The sequence below is a fragment of the Vigna umbellata genome, chromosome 5, assembly GCF_029865625.1.
Source record: "Vigna umbellata cultivar VRB3 chromosome 5, Vumbellata_1.0, whole genome shotgun sequence".
Lineage (NCBI taxonomy): Eukaryota > Viridiplantae > Streptophyta > Magnoliopsida > Fabales > Fabaceae > Vigna > Vigna umbellata.
In genome coordinates this window covers 17931256-17954518 of record NC_142169.1, presented here as the reverse complement: position 1 = coordinate 17954518, position 23263 = coordinate 17931256, and the positions used below count along the sequence as shown (strand labels likewise).

The following is a 23263-nucleotide window of genomic DNA, read 5'->3' as shown; positions in this document are numbered from 1 at the left end:
AGACTGGTCAAGAACATATAATGTGGGCACGATTGCATATAAACAATTATATGAATTAGATTCATATGTAGTTTCTTCATCTACCATTCTTGATTGTGACTCGCATAGTTTTCCACGTGTAGTAGTTTACCTAATCCAAAGGAATTCATTCACATTTGCTCTTATCCACCATTGTCAATGAGCCAATGCAGCTAGCTAGAAGCTAGGGTTTCTATTTTCTACCTTCCATTGGAATTACATGCCAATCACTAATGCCTTTTGCCTAACTATTCAAGTAACATTGCTCATTGACATGCCCATTGGATAAGAAGGAAATGTTCTTCACAACCTTCCATGCTTTAATAAATAATTCATTAGTTTTCTAGGTACAAAAACTCACACGTGTGTATACATATATAATAGTCAATAGCAATTGAGAATCTCACAACTTTAATGTGTCAACCTAAACAACAAATTATTTATACGTAACTTCAATCTGTTTTAATAATTATATAGTTATAGTCAGTTTTCTCACCGTGACTATATGTTTAGGATTTCATATTAAGCTTCCTAATGCAGTTTTTAACTCTTAATTTAGTATCTGAATGCATTGAGAGGGAAGAATTAATAATACACTTCTCCAAAAGGGTGTTCAATTTCTCTTTTTACACATGATTCTGCCAGCTAAGGGTTGCGTAAAGAGACAAAGTGAGAAAGTGTGAACATATATTTTATGATTTTAAATTGGTTAAAGGGTATTATAAACATAATCAAATATATTAATGAATAATATCCTTATTTTATTGGGTAATGTATGGAATCATGTGTGAAGTAATTCTTGGATCAAAATTTGCTTTGAAAACCCAGGTTTGACCCATAGTTGAGGATAGGGCCTTGGTCCAATGCTTGTCATTCTCTAAACTGTTTATGGGAGATAAAAAATGCCATGTTAGGGCTATAATGAATGTTTTTTTTTAGAGAACATTAAGTCATATTTAATTTTAAAAAGACACTATTTGTGAGATTAATCTTTTGTCAAATAATGAATTATAGTTCATACTATTGAGGAGATGTCACATTTAGTGCCTACATTTTCAGTTATATATATATATATATATATATATATATATATATATATATATATATATATTAAGAAAATACTTATTAGAAAATACATAATACAAATAACAATATATCGCTTCTACAAAAAAGAGAGAGATACATAAAAAAAGTATTCTGAAAAAAAAAAAAGAGTTCAAATATTTAAAATAAGGTGAAAGAAATTCCATTACTAAATCTTTTGAGGCAGTCATCATCAAAGACACAGAATATTTTGCACCTATAATAGAAGTTGAATAAATAAGATAATTAAATTACTTTTGTGAACTAGTTTTTATCATATACCACTCACCTTTATATTTTCTTTTGTGACAAATAAATGGGAATCTATTGTTTTTTTATATATATAAATGAAAAATCTAAATCAGTTCATCACTTGCATTAATTGAATATTGTTTTATTTTATTAATGTCAAATGGCAAAAGGCACCAATAATTTGAGGGCACCTTGTGGGACAATCCATCATTAAATATAAAATAAATGGGAAAATGAAAAGGTCAATGTAGTTGGTGACTTCTTCAGTATTTTCTTTTTGAAATAGGACTTTGTCGATCTTACACTAACATATACTAATATTAAAATAAGCTATTTCTTCTGTATTTTAATCACTAACTTTTTTGCAATAATTTCATTGTGTAGGTTTAAAAGTCATGATAATTCCATTGTCTTTGTTTGCTATTATTCACTGTCTCTGTCCACTACTTTAAAATGCCATAGTAATTATATTCTCTTCACATCTTTCACTTAAATTCACTTTAACAAGTGATCAATTTTAAAATTTTAAAATTTTAATTGTACATTTAATTTTCTAAAATTTTCTCATTGTTGCTAATATGTTACAGCTTGTTAAACCTTATTAATTAAGTAATTGATTTGCTATCATTTATTTCTGATAATAATAATAATATGGGATAATATATTAATGGTGGACTAAAATCACTCAGTGTTAATGAATGAAAAAATGTATAATTAAAATTTCATTGGACTCAAAATTATAGCTGTAGGAAAAAAATAGTTTTACTTTATAAAAAGAGTTCTTTACTTATATTTCTAAATTCGTTCCATACAATAAACAATTTTTATCATTTTTAAAAAAAAAACTATATATTTTTCTCCAAAGTTCTTGCTTGAAACATTTCTACAATGAAACTAAAGTTACTCTTCATAAATTTTTTGGACATCTATCTTTTGTACAATAGATCTTCCTAAAATTATTTTAGGAGTATAAAAACTTCTTGTTATATAGGTCTACAAAATATATCAAAATTAATATATATATATATATATATATATATATATAGGGGTTTGCTAACGCGCGTACGTCTGTTTTTCAGTTGGTACATTTTAGCAATGTGTACCGGGTTTTAGTAGACAAAAATATCCTTATATATCATGGATTCTAAGTTTTAAGGTTAAGGGTATTTTAATAATTTTCATTCTCAAAACTAAAAAGAAACCCCCAAACCCTTACTCATCTCTCTCATTCTTCTCAACCCTTTCTCTTTCCTCTTTCTCACTCCAATCTTTTCTCTGTCATCCCTACTGTAGTCCCAATTGAAAAAATCAGAAACATTTGCTGTTAGACAATCTTACAAAAAAATGATTTTATAATGAGTTTTCATCTTATAATTTTTGTCTTATCTAATTTTATCCAATTTTCACAAGCGTAAAGGAATTGGTAATTGACCTGAAAAAATCATAAATACTCGCTGTTAAACAATTTCTTACAAAAAATGATTTTATAATGAGTTTTTATTTTATAATTTTTGTCTTGTATAATTTTATGTAATTTTCACAAGCATAATGACATCAAAGGAATTGGTAATTGGCCTGGAAAAAAAATCAGAAACACTCAGTTGTTAAACAATTTCTTACAAAAAATGACTTTATAATGAGTTTTCATTTTATAATTTTTGTCGTATATAATTTTATCTAATTTTCACAAGCATAATGACATCCAAAAGAATTGGTAATTGGCCTGGAGGATTTTTTTTAGAGATGATGATTCAACAAATACAGATGATGAAATTAAAGAGGTTAGTGAAGATGGTGAAATTGAAGAGATCTTGAATGAACCTTTGCCTTGAAGGTGAATATGTCAATGACTCAACTCTAGGAAAATTTTTTAAAGGCATGTGTTTCTGATTTTTTTCAATTAGGGCTACCGTAGGGATGACAGAGAAAAAGTTGGAGTGAGAGAGATGAAAGAGAAAGGATTGAGAGGAATGAGAGAGGTGAGTAAGGGTTTGGGGGTTTCTTTTTTTTTTTTTTTAAGTTTTGAGAATGAAAATTATTAAAATATCCTTAACCTTAAAACTTGGAATCCATAATATATAAGGGTATTTTTGTCTACTAAAATCCGGTACACATTGCTAAAATGTACCAACTGAAAAACAGACGTACGCGCGTTAGCAAACCCCATATATATATATATATATATATATGACCAGATCCCTTAAATAAAAAGTAAGGTCCGCCACCACTCTATCTTTTGACTCTGTAAGTAATGGGCTTTTTAAAATATTAAAAATACATTTCTAAAATATTACAAGAAAATAATAATGAATTTCGTTTTTTTTTTAGTTTAGAGCTATACTCAGAATATTCGTATGGAGATTTCTATCATTATAATTATTTGAAGCAAATCTGCCGCAAATAGAGGAAACTGTGAACTATGGCTATTTTATTTTGTAACTTCTGACTTCACTCCAAACCGTTCAAGAAATTTTCTAAAGAGGAATATCCATTGGATATTCTTGCAATTGAAATGGATTTTGATCGCACCGAAATATTCCTTTTTCGCAGCAAGATATTCATTTAAAATATGTACAATAAAATATTATATTTTATTCTCATTAGCATTTCACATGAAATTAATTATTTTAATCAAAACATACCATGAAATTTTTAAATTTGATTTAAATATAAAATTAGGTCTCAGAATTTAAAATTTACTGTATATTAACGCCGTTAGATCGCTCTGTTTCCTATCTCTATATATTATTTTATATTAATTATATATAATACACATTAATATATGGGTAATATACAGGTAACACATGATAATATTATGAAATACTATATAATTACTAATTGGTCTATTTATAGGTTTATTTGGATAAGAAGACTTACTATCCTTTTGATTAAGACTTGTTATAAACTATAATTTAAGCAGATTTATATTTTAGTAAGCAAACAGACATTTGACATTTAAAAATAAGTGACATTATCTTTAAAAAAAGAGACTATAACATACAAATAGGTTAACTTTAAGTTTATATATATATATATATATATACATATATATATATATATATATATGTATATATATATATATATATGTATATATATATATATGTATATATACATATATATATATATATGTATATATATATATATATATATATATGTATATATATATATGTATATATATATATATATGTATATATATATATATATGTATATATATATATATATATATATATATATATATATATATGTATGTATAACTTTTACCAAATAACAAAGTCTATTGAATCTTTTTTTCCTATTTTCTTTAATATACTATCACTATAAAGACGTTAATAATTAGCTACCATAAAATATTGGTGGAAGTGGATGAATGGTTGATGAGAGAGATGCAAAAACAACAATTTGATTATATTTCCTTTTATCTTATTTAATTTACTTTTTATTGTTCGTAGGAGTTTCAGAATTTATGTTTTATCAACAACATCTTTTTGAATTTTTGGTTTTGTTTGACATTATTGGAAGAGGTGAGCCATGAGAAAGTTGGACCATGTACTTTCTTTGTTTTTTATTCTTTTATTTTTTATAAGGATTGGAGCAAAGACCTACGCTAAAGTTTAATAAATTTTTTGAAAATTAAAAAATCCAGTTAGAGTAAGCTGGTGATGCTAAAATTTAGTAAATTTTAAAAATAAAAACAAGAAGCAAGTGTGACATTGCGAGATGCATACACGTGGACAGAACAACCATGACTTGAGGGTACTCCTATACTTTCCCAAATTGCTTCCTGTATCACTACATTTTTTAAAAATTTCAAAATTAATATTTATATTTTAAAACATTCTACACCCGTAATTCTTTTTTTAAAGAATGTTGACATGTATTGAAGAAAAAATTCTTCAACGGATATGCCACATCCTTCAACGGATGTGTTCCACATAGGTTTTATTTTTTTTAGTTTTTAGTTAATTAATTTATTGTATTAATAATAATTATTTAATTAAATAAAATAAAATTAATTTATGTAATATATTATAATAATCTATACATTAATTAAAAAATATTATTTAAATAAACTAAAATTAAAAACAAATAAAAAAACTTAAACATCCGTTGATTATAATTAATTAAAATTTTTATAATTTAATTAAATTAATAATAATTATTTAATTAAATAAAATAAATTAATTTATTACGTAATTTAAGTTAATGGATGTGGTCACATCCGTTAAGTTTTTTTTAGTTTTTAGTTTATTAATTTATTGTGTTTTAAATTAATCTTTAAATATTATTTAAATTTTTTAATATTTTAAATTAATTTATAAAGTATTTAATTTTTTATAATATATTATGTAAATATAAAATATTATTAAAATAAAAATAATAAACTAAAATATAAAAAAAAAAGTTAAAATATGTAAACGGATATTGACATCTGTCTGTTAAGGTGAAACAGATGTTGACATTCATTTTATAGCAAGGGTAAATTTGGTATGAGATGGTGCAGGAGCATTTAATGGTGGTGGAGGAAGCAACACTCCCATTACTTTCCTTGGCATGAGCTTTACCAAATTGTTTCTTATTATTTTATTATGTTATGTGTAAAAAATTACTATTATTACAATTAAAAAAGTAGAATATATGCATATTAAATCTATTATTATTAATTGAATTTATGCATTAAAATTAATTACTAAACAATAGGTAATTATAGCAAAATTAATGTAATGGGTATCTATATAACATAATTACTTTTTATTATTTTTAAAAGATAATTTGTAATATACATTGTTGAATAAAAAATAAACAAATATAAATACTATATGGTAATAATAATAATTTATTCCATTATTCAACTATGTTAAATTTGATTTAAAACTATGGGAAATTGCATGTATTCTTTTGAGATTATATTAAAGCACACTCGTCTCACTAATATTTTTAGTAAAATGATATTAATCTTCCTTTTAATTTTAAAATATTCCCATTCCTAATAGTTTAGATTGAATATTTAAAGCTTAAAATATATGAATTTGACATTTGCATACAGTAAGTAGATGAAATTGGAAATGAATGGAGTTATGTATTAATTATGGAATATAACGGTTTATCGAGGATTTTGGTTTGATATAGTCTAAAATGTTTAAAAATAAATCAAATCAATTTGAAAAATAAATTGGCATGCTTGGTAGGACGTAAGCAATTTTACAATAGTTATTATATTAATGTATTTTTCTTTTATTTTAATTTTAGTTTAAGTGTTAGAAAGGATGAAAACAGATAATTCAAGTGTAAAATAAATGTGACAATGTGATTACAACTTAAACACTTTTAGATATAGTTGCAAATATTAATGACAAATTTAGTTATGAGTGTAGCAATTTAGATAATTGATTTCATAAATTTTCTTTACTGCACAAGATATACTAAATATACGGATGAAAATTTAGATTTATTGATAAAATGCAATTACTAAGAAAAGTTATAGACGGATTTTGATAATTCATTGAAGAAAATTAGTTAATGACTTAGGTTATTGTTGATCAATTATCCGTTATTAAATTTCTTCGATAAGTTTGTCAAGATTTTTTTATTGATGGATTCAATTTGTTTGAGTAGGAGAATTAAAATGAAATTCCAGATTTAGAGTTTTATCTATCCCGTGAGGTCTTCCTTAAAATCTTATGTTTAATTCTTCTCTTTTCGAAAATTCTCCATTTCTCCAAAAACCTCCTTACGTCTAACCCTAAAGACAAGGTGACATTAGATGACACCAAAACCTGGTTACCTGCATTACTATTGTTACTTGATTTTGTCATACCTCTCGGTGACTACTTGATCTTGGCAGCATTGCACTTCTCTCGTAAGCACACATGATTTCACAACTCTTGTAAAAACTTTGTGGAAAACTTTAAACAACTTCATCTCTTACATATAGTGTGCTGGTGATGATTCAATGCTTTGGTTTCCTCATCGTTCCTTCTCTCAATGGCGACTCCTCATTCTTGAACCTTCATAACTCTTCCCAATCTGTCGCTTCAATTTCCACAACCCACCTACTTCCATCTTTCACATCTTATTAGATCTAACATCCCATCACTCAAACTTCTTTGTTGCAATTCTACTCAATACTAGAGGGCTACTATACCTATAAGGTTATGGCTAAAGATAACAATTTTTTTGTAATTTTTTTTTTGCAAAACCATGCATGTCGACTACTAGATACCGACACCATATTTCTACAACTCAACTACACATCGAATACTGACATTCTTTGCATGCTTTCAAGACATGAAAGACTAAGGTTTAGTATACTGTATGTGCTAGAAGACCCTTCAACCTTATCAACTACGACCTTATGATGATTGACTAAACAAACATAAACAAGAAACCTCATACCGGATACCTAATACCAAGTATCTTACGGCTAGTAGGGGTTGCATGTCAATTACCAAATACTTTGTAAAGATTAAGGTGCCAACCTGATGGCAATCCTCTAGCTAGGACAAGCCAAATCTAGAAGGAAAAATGCCATATAAGCTCACGGATGGAGGTGGCGAAAATGGATGGTGTGGAATGAAGTTTAAGTTTCTCAGCCATGGTGGATTGCATGGTGTTGGGTGATGTGTTTAAGGGTTCTCTAAGAGAGGTTGTGCTAACTCTTGGATGAAGGTAGCTAGAAGAGGTCACTTGGGTTGCTCTAGCCTAGGGTGACCTTACAAAAAGTATAAGTGCGCAAAATGACAGCATAATATTACTCAAATTCAAAGATTCTTACATAAAGGAGAGACACCTCTATTTATAGCTAAGGTGTCTCAAAATGGGTAGAAACTTTAACCTAAAAGAGTCACCTTGGTTAGCTTTGAGAGCAAGGAGAAATCCTCTCCAATAAGAGGAAGAAAAGTGGCAAAAATTCTCTCCAATAAGAGGGAGACATGTGGCCACTACCTATGGAAAAACTCTCAATTCCTAGAGTGACATGTGACGACTAACTAGGTGGAAAAACTCTTCAATAGGGTGGAGACACATGTCTAGGACGAAAATAAGCTCATTGTCCTCCAACTTGGCCAACAATGTTGACCCCTTGGTCAACTCTTCCCTTTGGACGTCCACCTTGTTCAATGTTGGGCTTTTGGCCCTTTGTTGACTTAGGTGGTCAAAATCCTACTCTACTTGACCCAAAATACAAGGCCCAAAATTATTCTTACTCTATAGAGTCTTCATGATGGCTTAAGATGGCCTAAGAGAAAGAGTTTAGGTCCATCTTCCGTAGATGACTCCAACTCTTCTTGAATGTTCTTGACCATGGCTAGGGGGTATGTCATCCTAACCGAAGACTCAAGACTACACCCCAAAAGACCAAGCTCAATATGTTATATATATAGTGGATAACGATGGATGGACACTGGGTATCGTGTTCCCCTAATCAAAGTCTAGGTGACATCGTTAAAAGACACACTCCTCACTAGAGCTAGGTGTCGCCTACCGGTACCTATCCCTATTTGTCGAATACATAAGCATATCAGTAACTTCGTCAAAACTGGTTGCATATACCATAGGTAAAATGACCATTAAGCCAATGGGTCCAAAATCGAGTTCTATCCAAGTAAGGCCCATGGTTAGTAAAATACTCCTATAAATATTATTTAATTGAGTTTCGACTTTATTTTTGCATTAATCATACGTTAACCAAAATTTTTGACTTCAAATTTTGTAGAGAACGAGTACGAGAAGGACAAAGGGGGTTTGGAGAACTATTACTGAGTTGGTTGTGTACGAGAGTTATAATGCTAGATAATATGTTTCTGGTCTCAATTTTACTTTTCATGAGAAACACCCGTGTATGTTTGGCAACACTACAACAATGAAAAGGTACCTGTGACTGTGAATGGAAGGGATAGCAAGAGATTCCCAAATGTCAGCAGCATGAATAAGATCAAAAGCATGAAGAGAAACAGATTCACATGGAGGCGTTCAGCTAAATGACATGTATCACATACCTTGTTTATTAAATAGAATATACTAAAGGTAAACCTTTACAAATACGGTGGAAAATCTTATCAGAAGGGCGCCCAAGTTAATGGTGCCAGAGATCAATAATAGATTCTTTGTTATTACAATATTATTGAAAAAAACAATTTTAGATGAATGTGGTATAATAGGTTCACATAGGCCCTTATGCAACTCAACTTGCCCAATCATCTTCAATGTGACAATATGTTAGGTTTCTGGGTATGAAACCTAACTGTCTCACAGCACACACTCACTCAATAGCACCCAAATGGTAAGAAAAGAATGAAAATATGTATTCACATCAACCAATGTCATGTACAACCAGTAACTGGGAGCATAATCCCCCTCCACAGGATCAAGGTTCCTGTCTATACAATTGATATCAAAAACTCCCCCTCTACCAGACCCTCCCTTGCCTTCTTATAAAGGCAGCCCACTTCTAACTACCCAACAACAATTAATTCCTAAACTGAACAATTAATTCTTCAACTGTTTTCTCTCTCCTGCACACCTAATACCCATTATAACCTATCATATTAAATCCTATCATTACACCCTGCTGCAAAACAACCTTGTCCTCAAGGTTGGTACAATAATGCTTGTTCCCATGGCTCATCTTCATCATAGGAAGGGAACCCACTGGCTGCTGCCTCCAATTCAGGTCTGGAGGCTTGGGTGGTGGTCTATATGAAAGAATTGTTGACCCCTTTAAGAGTTGCTTTTTTTCCAGAATTCCCATGGACCCTATGATTCTTCTATATTGCCTTCTGACCTGGTGACCACTTACATGGGCCTGGATTTTAACTCTTTTCTGATGAATGATCAAGAATTCTTTTCTCTTCTTCCACCCCCAAAACCTTTTTTGTATTTTTATAGCAGCAGTACTGGCGAAGCCCTCTCCTTACCCAAATTTGTTCATCCTAGAAGCTAAAAAGGAAAGAACTTGTTGATTTGACCATCCAATTCCTTCATCATCATCATGTTGAGCTAACTGTTTCCTCTGAATGTTAAATTGCAGCCCTGCAAAGAAATATCTCTGCCATTGGTCTTCTAGTGTTTTGTATGTTTGTGACAACCATATTTTTTCCCCACTCAAGACAGCTGCATCTTCTACTTTATTTCCAGCCATCATAGTCACCCTGTTCCCACCATATTCTGCTTTCTTTCCTCTGTCTTCACCCTTCTTCACTGTTTTATCATACACATCACAACCTACCCCACTATCTCTCCTAGAAACGGCAGCTTCTGCCACTTCCTGGGCAGCAACACAAACAATGCCTCCATCACATTTTTTGTCTTCTGCACTGATATCTCTTTCTCTTTCCTTCCCAGAAAGAGCAGCTTTTGCCACTTTCTGGGCAGCAACACCAACAACTTTTGCTACTTTTCCAATAGCAGTAAAAACAACAGCTTTTCCAACTTTTCCAGCAGCAGTCACACCAATGTTTCCATCACAGTTTTCATCATTGCCTTCCTCTCCACATATATTTTCTTCTCTCCTATTCTGTCCTCTAATTCTTGCAAAACCATCAACACTCAAAACTGCAGCTTCCGTTTCTCTTTTCTTCTCAAAAACAGAACCTCTAACTCTTCCTCCGAACCCCCTTATCAATGCCTCTTTCAGCCCTTTCCAAGAATGGTTCTTGGTTTTATTTTCCCAGGCCCTGAACCAATAGATTGCACCTCCCTCCATGCTAGCATAGGCCAATCTTAATTTTTCCCCGGCTGCCACGTTTTGGATCTCAAAAACTTTCTCTGCTCTGGATATCCATCCCTCTGGATCAATCCCCTCAAAAGTAGGCAATTCTATCTGCTTCCTCCACTTCTGCTGCCCTTTGCCCATTGTCTTCCTCCAGCTCTTCCTCTGAACCATCTTTCTTTCCTTTCATGGCAGATTCATCATTTCTTGTTGAGCCCTTTATCTGAATCTTGATATTTTGCATCATTTCTTTTATTTCTTGGATATTTCTTCTCCATTCTGCTAGCACTATTTTCTGTCCGCTGGCCCACCTTTCCACAGTATCGATTCTTCCTTCCATAGTATCGATTCTTCCTTCCATCACGTTCTCCTCTCCAAAGGATCCAGCAGCTTCTTGATCCGGCATCTCCTCCTAAGTGGAGCAGCTTCTTGATCCTTCACCCCCACTTTGATCCGGCAGGTCGGACCAAATTGTTAGGTTTCTGGGTATGAAACCTAACTGTCTCACAGCACACACTCACTCAATAGCACCCAAATGGTAAGAAAAGAATGAAAATATGTATTCACATCAACCAATGTCATGTACAACCAGTAACTGGGAGCATAATCCCCCTCCACAGGATCAAGGTTCCTGTCTATACAATTGATATCAAAAACTCCCCCTCTACCAGACCCTCCCTTGCCTTCTTATAAAGGCAGCCCACTTCTAACTACCCAACAACAATTAATTCCTAAACTGAACAATTAATTCTTCAACTGTTTTCTCTCTCCTGCACACCTAATACCCATTATAACCTATCATATTAAATCCTATCACAATATCTAGAAACTGACAAACGTTATGTAAGAATGAAGGATTTTATAGATATTAGTGGCCCCTTTATCCAAAATCAAAGAATATTCAGTGGTTTTACCTTTTCCAGGTTATTGAGTGGAAGACTCACCAATGTGCCCTTTAATCTAATTGATGCTGTGTGAAAAGTTAATCATTTAGTCTTGTAGCATTTCCAAGAGAAGTTGGACTTGTTTTGATTTTGGTTGGAATCTTGCATCCGAGTTTGTAGTAGTGATTTGTTGAAGCACCAGGGGAAAGACATGATTAATGTTAAAAGGATTTGCGTCTTGAAAGCAACAAACATTTCCCCAGGACTTTTCAAGAAGCATGACATATTTAGAATCTTTATATTTAACCATGACTTTTACAAGATCATGGTTTCATTTGGTGTTGCATGTGTAGTTTTTGGTATTGTCCTTAAAGATTCCAATTCTTCCCATAAAATCTTCAAATCGACATAAAAATCAGAATATTTCTTTCTCTGTATGAAGAAATGGCTTAAGTTTTAATATTTTATTCAGTAGGTTTTTATAGTGCCCTTTAGCACTGAAATATGCCAGCAGAAGCTTAAATAAAATACATGAATGGATCAAATTTAGGCAATGAAGATATGGCTTCTATGGCAGTGCCTAAAGGCCATGCTGCTTCCACAAGTGCTTCCTGATATTCAATTTGATTTGCCACTGTGATCTCTTGCAATGGATCTAAGCCTGCCAAATATGAAAACAAAAGTAAAATAAAAATTCAGTATATTAGGACAATAAATAAAGTTGCAACACATTTTGGAAAAAAACTTCATTGCAGAAACCTACCAAATCCATCAGTAAACAATGCATACTGGTATGTAAGGTCCAAGCATACATATGGAAGTTTATCAGCTGAAAGAAGTGGATAAGTGTATTTGGCATCCTCAAATGTTGTTTCACAAGCTCTCTTTGCTTCAGTCTTCAAATCCAAAGGATGAATCTTGGAGTTGGGTTTATTTGGATTAAACATACCAATCTAATGTATCCAACATAACATAATTAAAATGAGCATGTGCAATAGTCAAAATAAGAACCTGTAGACACAACAAATTTGACCAAATATAATTAGATACCTCCGAAGGCAGATAATAGAAAGATGAAGTGCCGAAAAGAATGTTTTGTCCACTTCCCTTTCCACCATCCCATATCCCTCCAAAACTACAATTTCGGTGGGGGCAAAACTGGTTCACTTTCAGAGCTTGAAGAGCTATCTTTCTGCATTCATGGTAGTTGGATCCAGAAACGGGAGCAAAGGCCTTATAGTCTTCTCCAGAATATGTGTAGGTCCCTTTCAAGGAATAAAATCGTGTACTCTGTTATTGTCATGCATGATAAAAATATTGGAAGATTTTTCACCGTCAATTAGCATCTGGGCATGTGTAAATGCACTTACCATCAAAGCCATATAAAATACAAGGGTTAGCAGAACCATCAGTGACCTTCAAAACCTCAGCACGAAATGCCTCTCTACCATAGCGCAAGTAACTGAAAGAAGAGTGTTAAAACTACACATTAGATAAATAGGTACCTATTTATCTAGACTTCAAATTGAAACAACTCAGAAGGCTTGTCCATGAGGTTTTTCTATCAGAAGTTGTACTGCACAACATCTACTCACACTTCAACACTTACTAGTATATCAATAGTTAGAAAGAAGAGAACCTGTGAACATAGAGGTCATATTTCTTTCCCTTGAGGACAAGTTTCTTTATGTAAGGTTCCTCTCCTTCTGGTGGTTGTGGAGCATTGTTTGCTGTGTTCTTTGAGACAGCATATGTCATTTGAACCGATCCACCTCCAAGATCAACTACTCCCACTGTCTTTGAAAACTTCTTCCCCAAATTCCCTAGTAAATAGTTTACTGTCACCTACAAAATAGTTGAATGGTAAGAGAGACGAAATATCATGTTACTAATGTTTCTTTGATGATGTTTCACAGAAATGGAATTATGTAAAATTTATAATTAACTATATGCTAAAAGTTAAAGTACAACCTACTCCTATTAATTTTTACACTAATACAATAAAGATACCTCCACAATTGGATGAATAGTAATATTGTATTTTATTGTAACCAGACTTTTAAAATGTGATTAGATGAACAGTATTTTAAAATAGCATATACCAATATAACCAGTAATCATCAATAACCCAAAATTAGAAGAGTTTGTTTTAAAAGAGCTGTAAATTTTTTCGTAACTAAATCGTGTTATTCTGCAATATATATAATAATATAACGATAATCGATTTTGTACAATTAATTTGGTTAGTAAACACTAGAATAATTTGAGACATTGGTTCGTAAAAACAAGTCACATCAACATATGAAATGCTATATGACATTAAGAAGACAGAAAAACTATAAATATTATTGTAAGCTAAAATAAATTGAGAGAATTTACAACGGGGATTAAGTGGTAAAAAATAAAAGTGATTAGTGCAGATTTTGATTATTTTTTCTTTATCACCATAACAGATATTGATAAGTCGTACCCATAGATAGGAACCTTCTTGGGTTCCATCAATTATAGCTACAGCATCTGGTTGAACGCTGAAGGTACTTCTGTTCTTGAGCAAATCGCTAACCTAATTAAACATAAGAAAACCTTAGATTTTGAAAGCCTACACGAGAAAAAGATAAAGAATTTAAGATCCTTTATTTAATTACCGCTTGCAATATCCTTTCAGAAGCATCCCCATCCAAAAGCCTTAGACCTGCAGTCGCCTGCATATATAGCATAAAAGGTTACTCAAAATACAGTACTCATTACTCCCTTTACATAGTAACAAATAATTAGTCATTTCTAATTATATTCAAGACTTAAACAAACATATTATGCATATATCTTGTCTACTCAAACAAGGTTTTCAATTACTGTCAAAACTTCAATTGCTGATGAAATATTTTATATGGGAAATTCTATGTTGCAGATGTTACATTCACTACAAATTAAATAAATTTAAAATATAAACAAATGCAAACTTTATTTTATAAATTATAAATTAATTGTGTAATATTGAATTAGATTTAAAATTTTTAAGATATATAAATTTATCTTAAAAAAATGTATATGGTCATATGTTATTGGATTATTATTATTATTATTTAATTTTACATTTGATATACCTATGGTTCGACATAAGAGAAATATATTGGAAATCTCATCATGTTAATTAGACATTTTAGATAAATTTTATGTATAATAAATGAGTGTTAAACTCATCTTAAATTTTTCTATGTGGTAACTTTTAAGAAGAGAGTTGTCATGGCTTCCAAATGTTCAAAACTATAAAATTATGAGGAGTGAGTGAGAAATAGAGAGTCATAACACGAACCCCAAGTTTAACAGGTGTGGTGGGGTAGAGGTGCTCAGGGACAACACTTTCAGCTTCTTCCAAAAGTGGAAGCAGAGATTTTGCTGCATTTTCAGGATTATCCGCATATGCACTCAAACCAGGTGTCACCTACACCACAAACATGCCAAGAAGTAATGAAGAGAAACCCATGATTCAAATGAACATGTATAAACTATAATACTTATGAAGCTTAATTTTCACCTTATCATAAAACTCAATCTCGTTGCCTATGTGAAGAAGATCTAAGTTCTGGTCGAAATGAAAGACATGGACACGGCTACCAGTGCTACCGGCATCAAAGATCACAGCGTACGAAGTAAGTTCTTGTTGTTTGGGGAATATCTTGCGATGATTGAAAAAGATATTGTTCCCAACATATATGGAAGAAGAGAGTGCAGGCAATAGTAACAAGAATAGAAGTGAAAAGAGAGTTAAGTCCATGTTCTTTGTCCCTTTTCTTGAAAAGAGGTAACAACCCTGTATATATATTATTAGATTCATGGTTTAATATCTTATTTGGTCCCTAGTTTAGGACAATGTGTTTAAAATGGTCCTATTCTTTTTCGAGAGTTTACTATTGTTTTATATTTTGTAAAAACAGTTCAAGTTGGTTTTTTTTGCTTACGACGTTAAATACCTATAACGATATAATTGCTCATCTGGCAAAAAGTGGATGAGGTGTCCAGTTTTGTAATATGTGGCACACCGAGGTCAATTGAGATGTAAATTTTAAAAATAAAAATTAATGAAGTGGAAAATTTGTTTAACAGAGGGTTAAATGAAATCGTGGTTGTATCGTTTTGCTACTGCTCGTGAAATTGTTGTTGTGTGCCATGACTAATTGTAGGGTGGAGGAAGTGAAGAAGTTCCCTTCTCCTTCACCATGCCCATCATCTACCATTTCTTCACCTTCATCATCACCATAAACCTCCATTCTTTTAACACAGATATTATCACATCTCACCTGCACAAATAGAAAAACAACAACCCATTACCCCTTTCTTCATCCCGAACCCACAATTAACACACTATTCGAGCACCATCATTTTTCAAGTTCAACGCATACACAATAACACTCTCGAAACTCACACGATCATCATCCAAAATCTCCATTCTCTTTCCCTTTCTCCTCTGTCCATTCACACATAGAGAATACAAAAAACAAAGGAGAGTCACCATTCCACCACCACCTAACACATTGAACGCGGGAATCGCAAAGCAATTAAAAATAGGGAGCAAGGTAAGGAGAAATCCCAAATTGCAAGATAATGAACACCAAAACCTAAAACACGAAATCAATCCAAGAAAAGGAAACTCAATTCACAAACAAAGAAAAGAACCTCAAAACATAAAAATCAACCCTGATTCAAAACCCTAATATGAAATCCCTAAAATTTGTAATATCTGAAACACAAGAAAAGGAACCCCAAAACGCTGCAATCTAAAATCCCCTTCTTGCGAAACACTCTCGAACCACGAATCCAATTTTAACACCAATTTCAGCAAAATATTCAACCCCAAATTACCCCAAATCATCCCAAATCGCGAATTGATTTTAACCTAAAACTAATTTCATTTACTCTGTTATAAGTAATCTACGTCATTAAGTTTTATTTTTAAAATTGACACCTTAATTCACCTCAAAGTTCCACGTAATGAACTGGACACTTCATCTAGTTTTGGCCAGGTAGACAACTTTGTCATTTATGTTTTTAACACCGTAAGCAAAAAAGAATCCACTTGAACCACTTTTTACAAAATATGAGATGTTTATAAACATTTAAAAAAACAGGATCACTTTGAACAAACCTCACAAACCACCGAAAAACCAAAATATGTATTAAACCTAGATTCATTGATAGAAATAAAAAATCAAAATTGGGATCAACTCATTAGCTTGGGACAAATTATAAATTTCAATCATTTTCAATTGATAGGCCAAACCAATCTAGTCTTTCTTATGGGTGAGTGCTTGGTTAGGCTTAAACGAATTGACCCATTTTATCATCTCAGATTCATTCAATCATCTTGAACAACCTTCTTTTCTTGTTTATTTTGACTTTTTTAACTATTCGTTCCTTTTAATTTACCAACTTTTTATCTCTAAATTATTTTTTAACAATTTTAAAAAACTATTAATAGTTAATTTTACCCTAAATAAAATATTATTTTTACTTAAATTTAGAACAAACAAATACTGTGTCATCGTCATTTTCTAATAAGTTAAATAAACGAATCTATGCCATTTCGTACATACCTATGTTTTGACAAACATGAAGCTCCATCCATTATTCCTTTTCGTGTGCTACCATTTTGGTTAACGACGGAATGTGTTATTTATTATATTAATATTATTGTATTATTTTACATCATTAGACATACACTAGACAATATAAAATTATTTATTTTTACACTAAAAGTAGTTTCCAAGTCATGTGAAAGCTATGCCCTTATTTATTATTATGAGTATGATAATGATTGATGCAATAGTCGTATTTTAATGTTCAAAAACACTTCTTTAATATATCTTGATCTGAACGTGTTCCACGAGTTCTTATTATTTTAAGGCTTTAATAGGTTAATGATGAATAAAATAGAACATGTTTAAAAAGTTTCATATAGTTTGATTACATTTTCTAAACGAAAATCTCTAACTTTTAAATTTATTAATGTTTACTAGATTTGAAATGATTTTTTTTCCATTAACTATTAGCATGATGTATAAATAATTATATATGTCCATATTGTAGGGTATAAAGCATTTGATACCCAATAAGGAATGGTGAAAGTGCGAGTTTCATTTTATTATTTCAATAAAGGTGCTTTTAAACATTGGAATTTTCCTGAATTCTCTAGAAGCTTAAATGAAATACATTAATCGATTAAATTTAGGCAAAGATGATATGGCTTCAATGGCAGTTCCTAGAGGCCATGCTGTTTCCACAATAGAATTTTGATATTCAATTCCTTCTGCCACTGTAATCTCTTGCTCAGGATCAAGCCCTGCCAAAAATTGAATCAGGAGTCAGTGCATAACACAAAAGAAAATATAATTTTATAATTAATATATTTTTTGAAAGAAATTAAAACATACCAAATCCATTAACAAGCAATGTATACTGGTATACAAGATCCAGGCATACAAATGGAAGCTTATCTTTGGCAACATTTGGAAAAGTGGATTTGGCTTCCTCAAATGATAGTTTACAAGCTTCTTTAGCTGCAATTTCCCACTCCACAGGACGATTTCTGGAATTGGGTGGCTTCACAAAACCAACCTAAGACCATAAACAACCTAATTAGCATGGATTAGAGATTTAATGAAAAAAAATGTAATTATTTTATGAAGATTAAACTTTAAATTTAATTATATATATAAAAATTTATCTCTGACACAATATTTTTACTAAAATTAAATATTAATAATGATTTGATAATTGTTTAATAACATGTGTCACCATATGTTGAATAAAATAACAAATTTTGTTAAAAAAAAATTGTGTATATGATTCTAATATCATTTTAAAATGTGTTTAAATATAATTTAATTTATAAAATAAGATTTATATTTATTTATATACTGAAAATTCATCAATGTGATCTTCAATATTGAGTATGTTTGTATTATTTATCTAAATACCGCAGTTTCTAAAATAAAAATTACATATATTAAGAAATTAACATTAAATCTAATTCTTGTTACTTTTTAATGTGACTTACTTTTCATAGTTGAAAATTATATATAAAGATTAAAACAGACTAAGGAGGTTGTGTAGAAATTAAAATGGATACCTCTGAAGACCTATAGTAGAAAGATGAAGTAACAACAAGGTTTTTCTGTCCACTTCCTTTTCCACCGTCCCATATCCCACCAAATGTACAATTTTGATGGGCACATGGCTCATTCACTCTCAGAACCTTCAGAACTGTGTCTCGGCATTCATCAAAGTTGGAAGCAGAAGTAGGGCCATAGATCTTGTACGTTTCTCCAGAATATTTGTATATACCTTTGAAGAAGAAGAAAAACTCACATGTTATCGTCAACAATGCTGGAAAAACAGCACTATATAACATTGAACTTGAAATAACTATAACTAACAAAAATAGTGACTTAACATGTAATTTTTAAAATATTAATAAGGGTGGTTTGGTTAGAAAATAACACTCACTTATTTTTTAATATGCTCTCATATCACTTCAATCTTCCAAGAACTAACGTTATGTCTTTTATCTATAAATACTATTACAAATAATTTGTAAAACATAATAAAATAGCTTTCTAATCCTTTATTTTCTTATATAATAAACACTATTATTCTTAATAATTATTTGATAACTCTTAATTTAAATTTATTTTTGCACGTTTAATATGTAAGAAGATTATAGGGTTTGTGAAAAAGAATGCTTTATTTACCTTCATAACCAACTAAAAGGCAAGGACTAGCAGCACCATCAGTGACCTTGAAAATCTCAGCACGAGCTGCATCGTTACCATAACGCAAGTAACTGCAAAAATTAAGACCTCTACATTAGCCATTGCATCACTCATGTATATATTTATCAGTTATACTAACTACATATCTAGAATCTATATTTCAAATTAAGGTGTGAAAATTATTTTTCTCAGAACTGAGGCCTATAGAGTTTTTTCCTTTATGATATTAAAAGCATGCATGCATAACCCTACCATCTTTTGATATCGGTAATAAAGTTAGATAAGTTTTTAGTTCTTCGAATTAAGAAAATATATACCTCTCTGGTTTCTAGAACTAGACATTATGATAATTGAAGCTGAGTGTATATACCTGTGAACATAAAGGTCATATTTCTTTCCCTTGAGTACAAGTTTCTTGATGTAAGGATCCTCTCCTTGTGGTGGTTTTGGGGCATTTTTAGCTGTGTTTTTTGTGACAGCATAGGCCATTTGAACTGATGCACCTCCAAGATCTATCACTCCCATTGTTTTTGAAGCCTTCTTTCCCAACGTTTCCAAAAGATAGTTAACTGCAACCTAGACAAAATTCTCAAAATATCATAAGACAAGCTAAATAATAATACTGCTTCACATGCATTTGTGGTCGTCTCATGAATGGTGAAAGTTGATGTCAAAAATAGAAGAATAATGATACTTTTAACTTAACTATATCTATTATTTTTAATTGAAAATAAAAATATATTAAAATTCTGATAAAAATAAATTTTAATTTTAAGTCAAGGTTTAGAACTAAAAACATATATACTTATATGTTTTAATGTTATATTTAGCTAATCCCATAAACAGATAAAAAACATGCCTTTAAGTACTTGTATAAATTATAATCGAGATTCATCATTCGGAACATACACATAGAAACAGGGTTGCATGCTTAAAAATATTATGATAATGTTATCTTATGAATATCTATGTATAGCCATGGATATCTTTTTCACATCGTGCTTCCAGTATATATAATAATTATTTATCAATTTTTCAATTTATTAAAAACAATAGCAGTTTGTTACCATGAATACTTTGATAATTGATAAAATAATAATGTATTTAGTATGCCGTGCATTAATTGTCCAGATATATATTATATATAGCATACTTTTCTTGTTCTCATTTTTCTTTTATTTATGCAGTGAACCTACCAAAATGAATCCATTTTTTGCAATATAGAAATGTGAAATGAAATTTTAGTTTGGCATCATACCCATAGGTAAGAACCTTCTTGGGTTCCATCAATAACAGATACTGCATCTGGTTGAACGTTAAGTGTACTTCTGTTCTTGAACATTTCCCTAACCTTTTTAACATAAGAAAACGAACACTTAATACATTGAAAGCATAGTTAACAAGATAATTAAGAACATGAATTAATCTCATGGTTACCGCTTGCAATATGTTTTCAGCAGCATCGCCATCTAAGATCCTCAAACCCGCTGTTGCCTGCATTTCACATTCAACATTTGAAAAGAGGTCATCTATAAACTCCTTTTGCACTCACACACCAGTATCATTTAGACTAAGATTTTATGAAATGGGTAATGCTTATTTTATTTATGTTTTCACCAAGATATTTCCAAATAGTTAGTCATAGATTAATTGTTTTTAGAACACAGAGTTTATCAAAGTGAGTTTTTGTCTCCACTGATATTGTTTCCTTGAAGCAAGGAATATTACTGTCAGAACCACGATGATCCTGAGTGCATATATGGATTACTAGGATTCATGTTCTACATCATATGAACATGTTTAAAGAGCTTTTCATTTGACTTTGTTGGTGGATAAGGGTCCAAACCAAACCCTTCAAAATGTGGATAAGGGAGATGAGAAACACTCACCCCAAGTTTAAGGGGTGTCTTGGGGTGCTGTTCTTGAGGAACAACCCTTTCAGCGTCCTCTAAAAGTGGAATGAGAGATTCTGCAGCTTTTTCAGGATGATCTGCGTAGGAGCTCAAACCAGGTGTGATCTGCGCCAAATTACGAAGAGGAAATGTAAGAGTAAAAAATGAAGAGAATATAGAGGGTCATGTAATTAAGGTTTGAGTTGAACCTTTTTAGTAAACTCAAGGTCATTGCCAAGGCGAATAAGATCTAAGTTCTGGTCAAAATGGAAGACATGCACACGACTACCAGAGCTACCAGCATCAAAGATGACAGCATAAGAGGTAAGGAGTTCCTGTTTGGGGAGTATCTTACGATGATTGAGAAAGATAGTGTTCCCAACATATTGCGAAAAAGAGAGTGTTGGAAATGATGAGAAGAGTAGAAAAATGACGAGGGATTGGAAGCTCATGATGCTCTTTGATTTTGGAATCACCAAATTCATTTTTACTCGATGCTTGCACTGCTCATAACCCTTGTCATTATTTATAGCTGTGCAACATGGCCATAGAGATCCACGTCTCAGAAGATCATGTGTGATATTTAATTAAATATTATTTTGAATGTGAATCACTGTAACAACTGTCTCTAAATAGCAAGACTTTTTTTTTTCGAAAATGCTCAATTATGTTACATATATATATATATTTTTTGACAAAATTTTAATAATGTGTTATTTTCTTATTGGATTTATAGTACGTATGTATAATAAAAAAAATAATAAATAATAAATCAATAAAAAGAAGAATAGATGTATTGTGTTAAAATATTGTAAAAAAGTTTATATTAACATATTTTTTTTTATAAATAATGTTTTGAATATTTTTTGAAACATCCCAATTTTTATAATATTCAATATATTATAGGATATATTATGTTTTTAATCAAACACATGATTCAAGAAAAAAATATATAAATGTCATTACAATTATCTATAATAATAGATAATAGCAAGATATATCTATATACATGACCTACACTACAAGAAGATATACTACATTGAATCAAAATGGTACTATAAACTTTACAAACCAAGAAGGAACAACAAATCATCCTACTCTAAGTTTCAACTCCACCCCAAGTTGCCTCCTGCTCACCAAAGATATCCCTAAGCTCACACCATTAAGGTGATCATTGCAAAAAGAAAAGATAGACACGCAGACGAACAAAAAAAGACAGAAGGATAAGCTAAAGTATCATAAGAACACACTCACACATTTTAAAACAATAATATCACATTCATAATATAAATCAAGCAATACAAACTTGGGATTTTTATTTAAAATTATTTTGGTTTAAATTTAACACAATGTAATTAGAGTTATTTTATTTCCTTCGTTATTTTCATTATTTTAAATAATGTAATTGGACAAGTCTTTTGAAACTCATATGCTTTGAATAAATTAAACATGCTTAAATGTTAAGGTTTTTATAAATATGTTTCCGTGTTATGATAGAAAGTTGAAACTTCTGGTTTTTGAATAATCCGTGACACCCTGAAATTTTGGGCACTTGCCGTAGTGATCACTTTGGCATCCTCTAATCTTCAAACAGATAATCCAGTAGGTAGAACACCTAAAGAGAAGGGAAAACTCTAAAAGAAACTGTATTTTAGAGAT

At 31.0% G+C, this 23263-nt stretch overlaps 2 protein-coding genes across 2 annotated transcripts; both read right to left on the bottom strand.

Moving 5' to 3' along the window:
• Positions 1–12346: 12346 nt before the first annotated feature.
• LOC124840143 (nucleoside-triphosphatase-like) lies at positions 12347–15739 on the bottom strand. The gene is made up of 9 exons (XM_047316143.2): positions 15479–15739; positions 15257–15385; positions 14589–14645; positions 14414–14506; positions 13583–13788; positions 13314–13405; positions 12994–13208; positions 12707–12896; positions 12347–12604 (listed from the first exon to the last, which is right to left on the bottom strand). Exons 1-9 carry the CDS (start codon positions 15716–15718, stop codon positions 12462–12464), a joined length of 1365 nt encoding a protein of 454 aa, XP_047172099.1. The 5' UTR covers positions 15719–15739; the 3' UTR covers positions 12347–12461.
• A 2326-nt stretch (positions 15740–18065) lies between these two features.
• On the bottom strand, positions 18066–22089 carry LOC124840142 (nucleoside-triphosphatase-like). The gene is made up of 9 exons (XM_047316142.2): positions 21814–22089; positions 21602–21730; positions 21150–21206; positions 20971–21063; positions 20083–20288; positions 19692–19783; positions 19070–19284; positions 18372–18555; positions 18066–18280 (listed from the first exon to the last, which is right to left on the bottom strand). Exons 1-9 carry the CDS (start codon positions 22087–22089, stop codon positions 18138–18140), a joined length of 1395 nt encoding a protein of 464 aa, XP_047172098.1. The 3' UTR covers positions 18066–18137.
• Positions 22090–23263: the final 1174 nt, after the last annotated feature.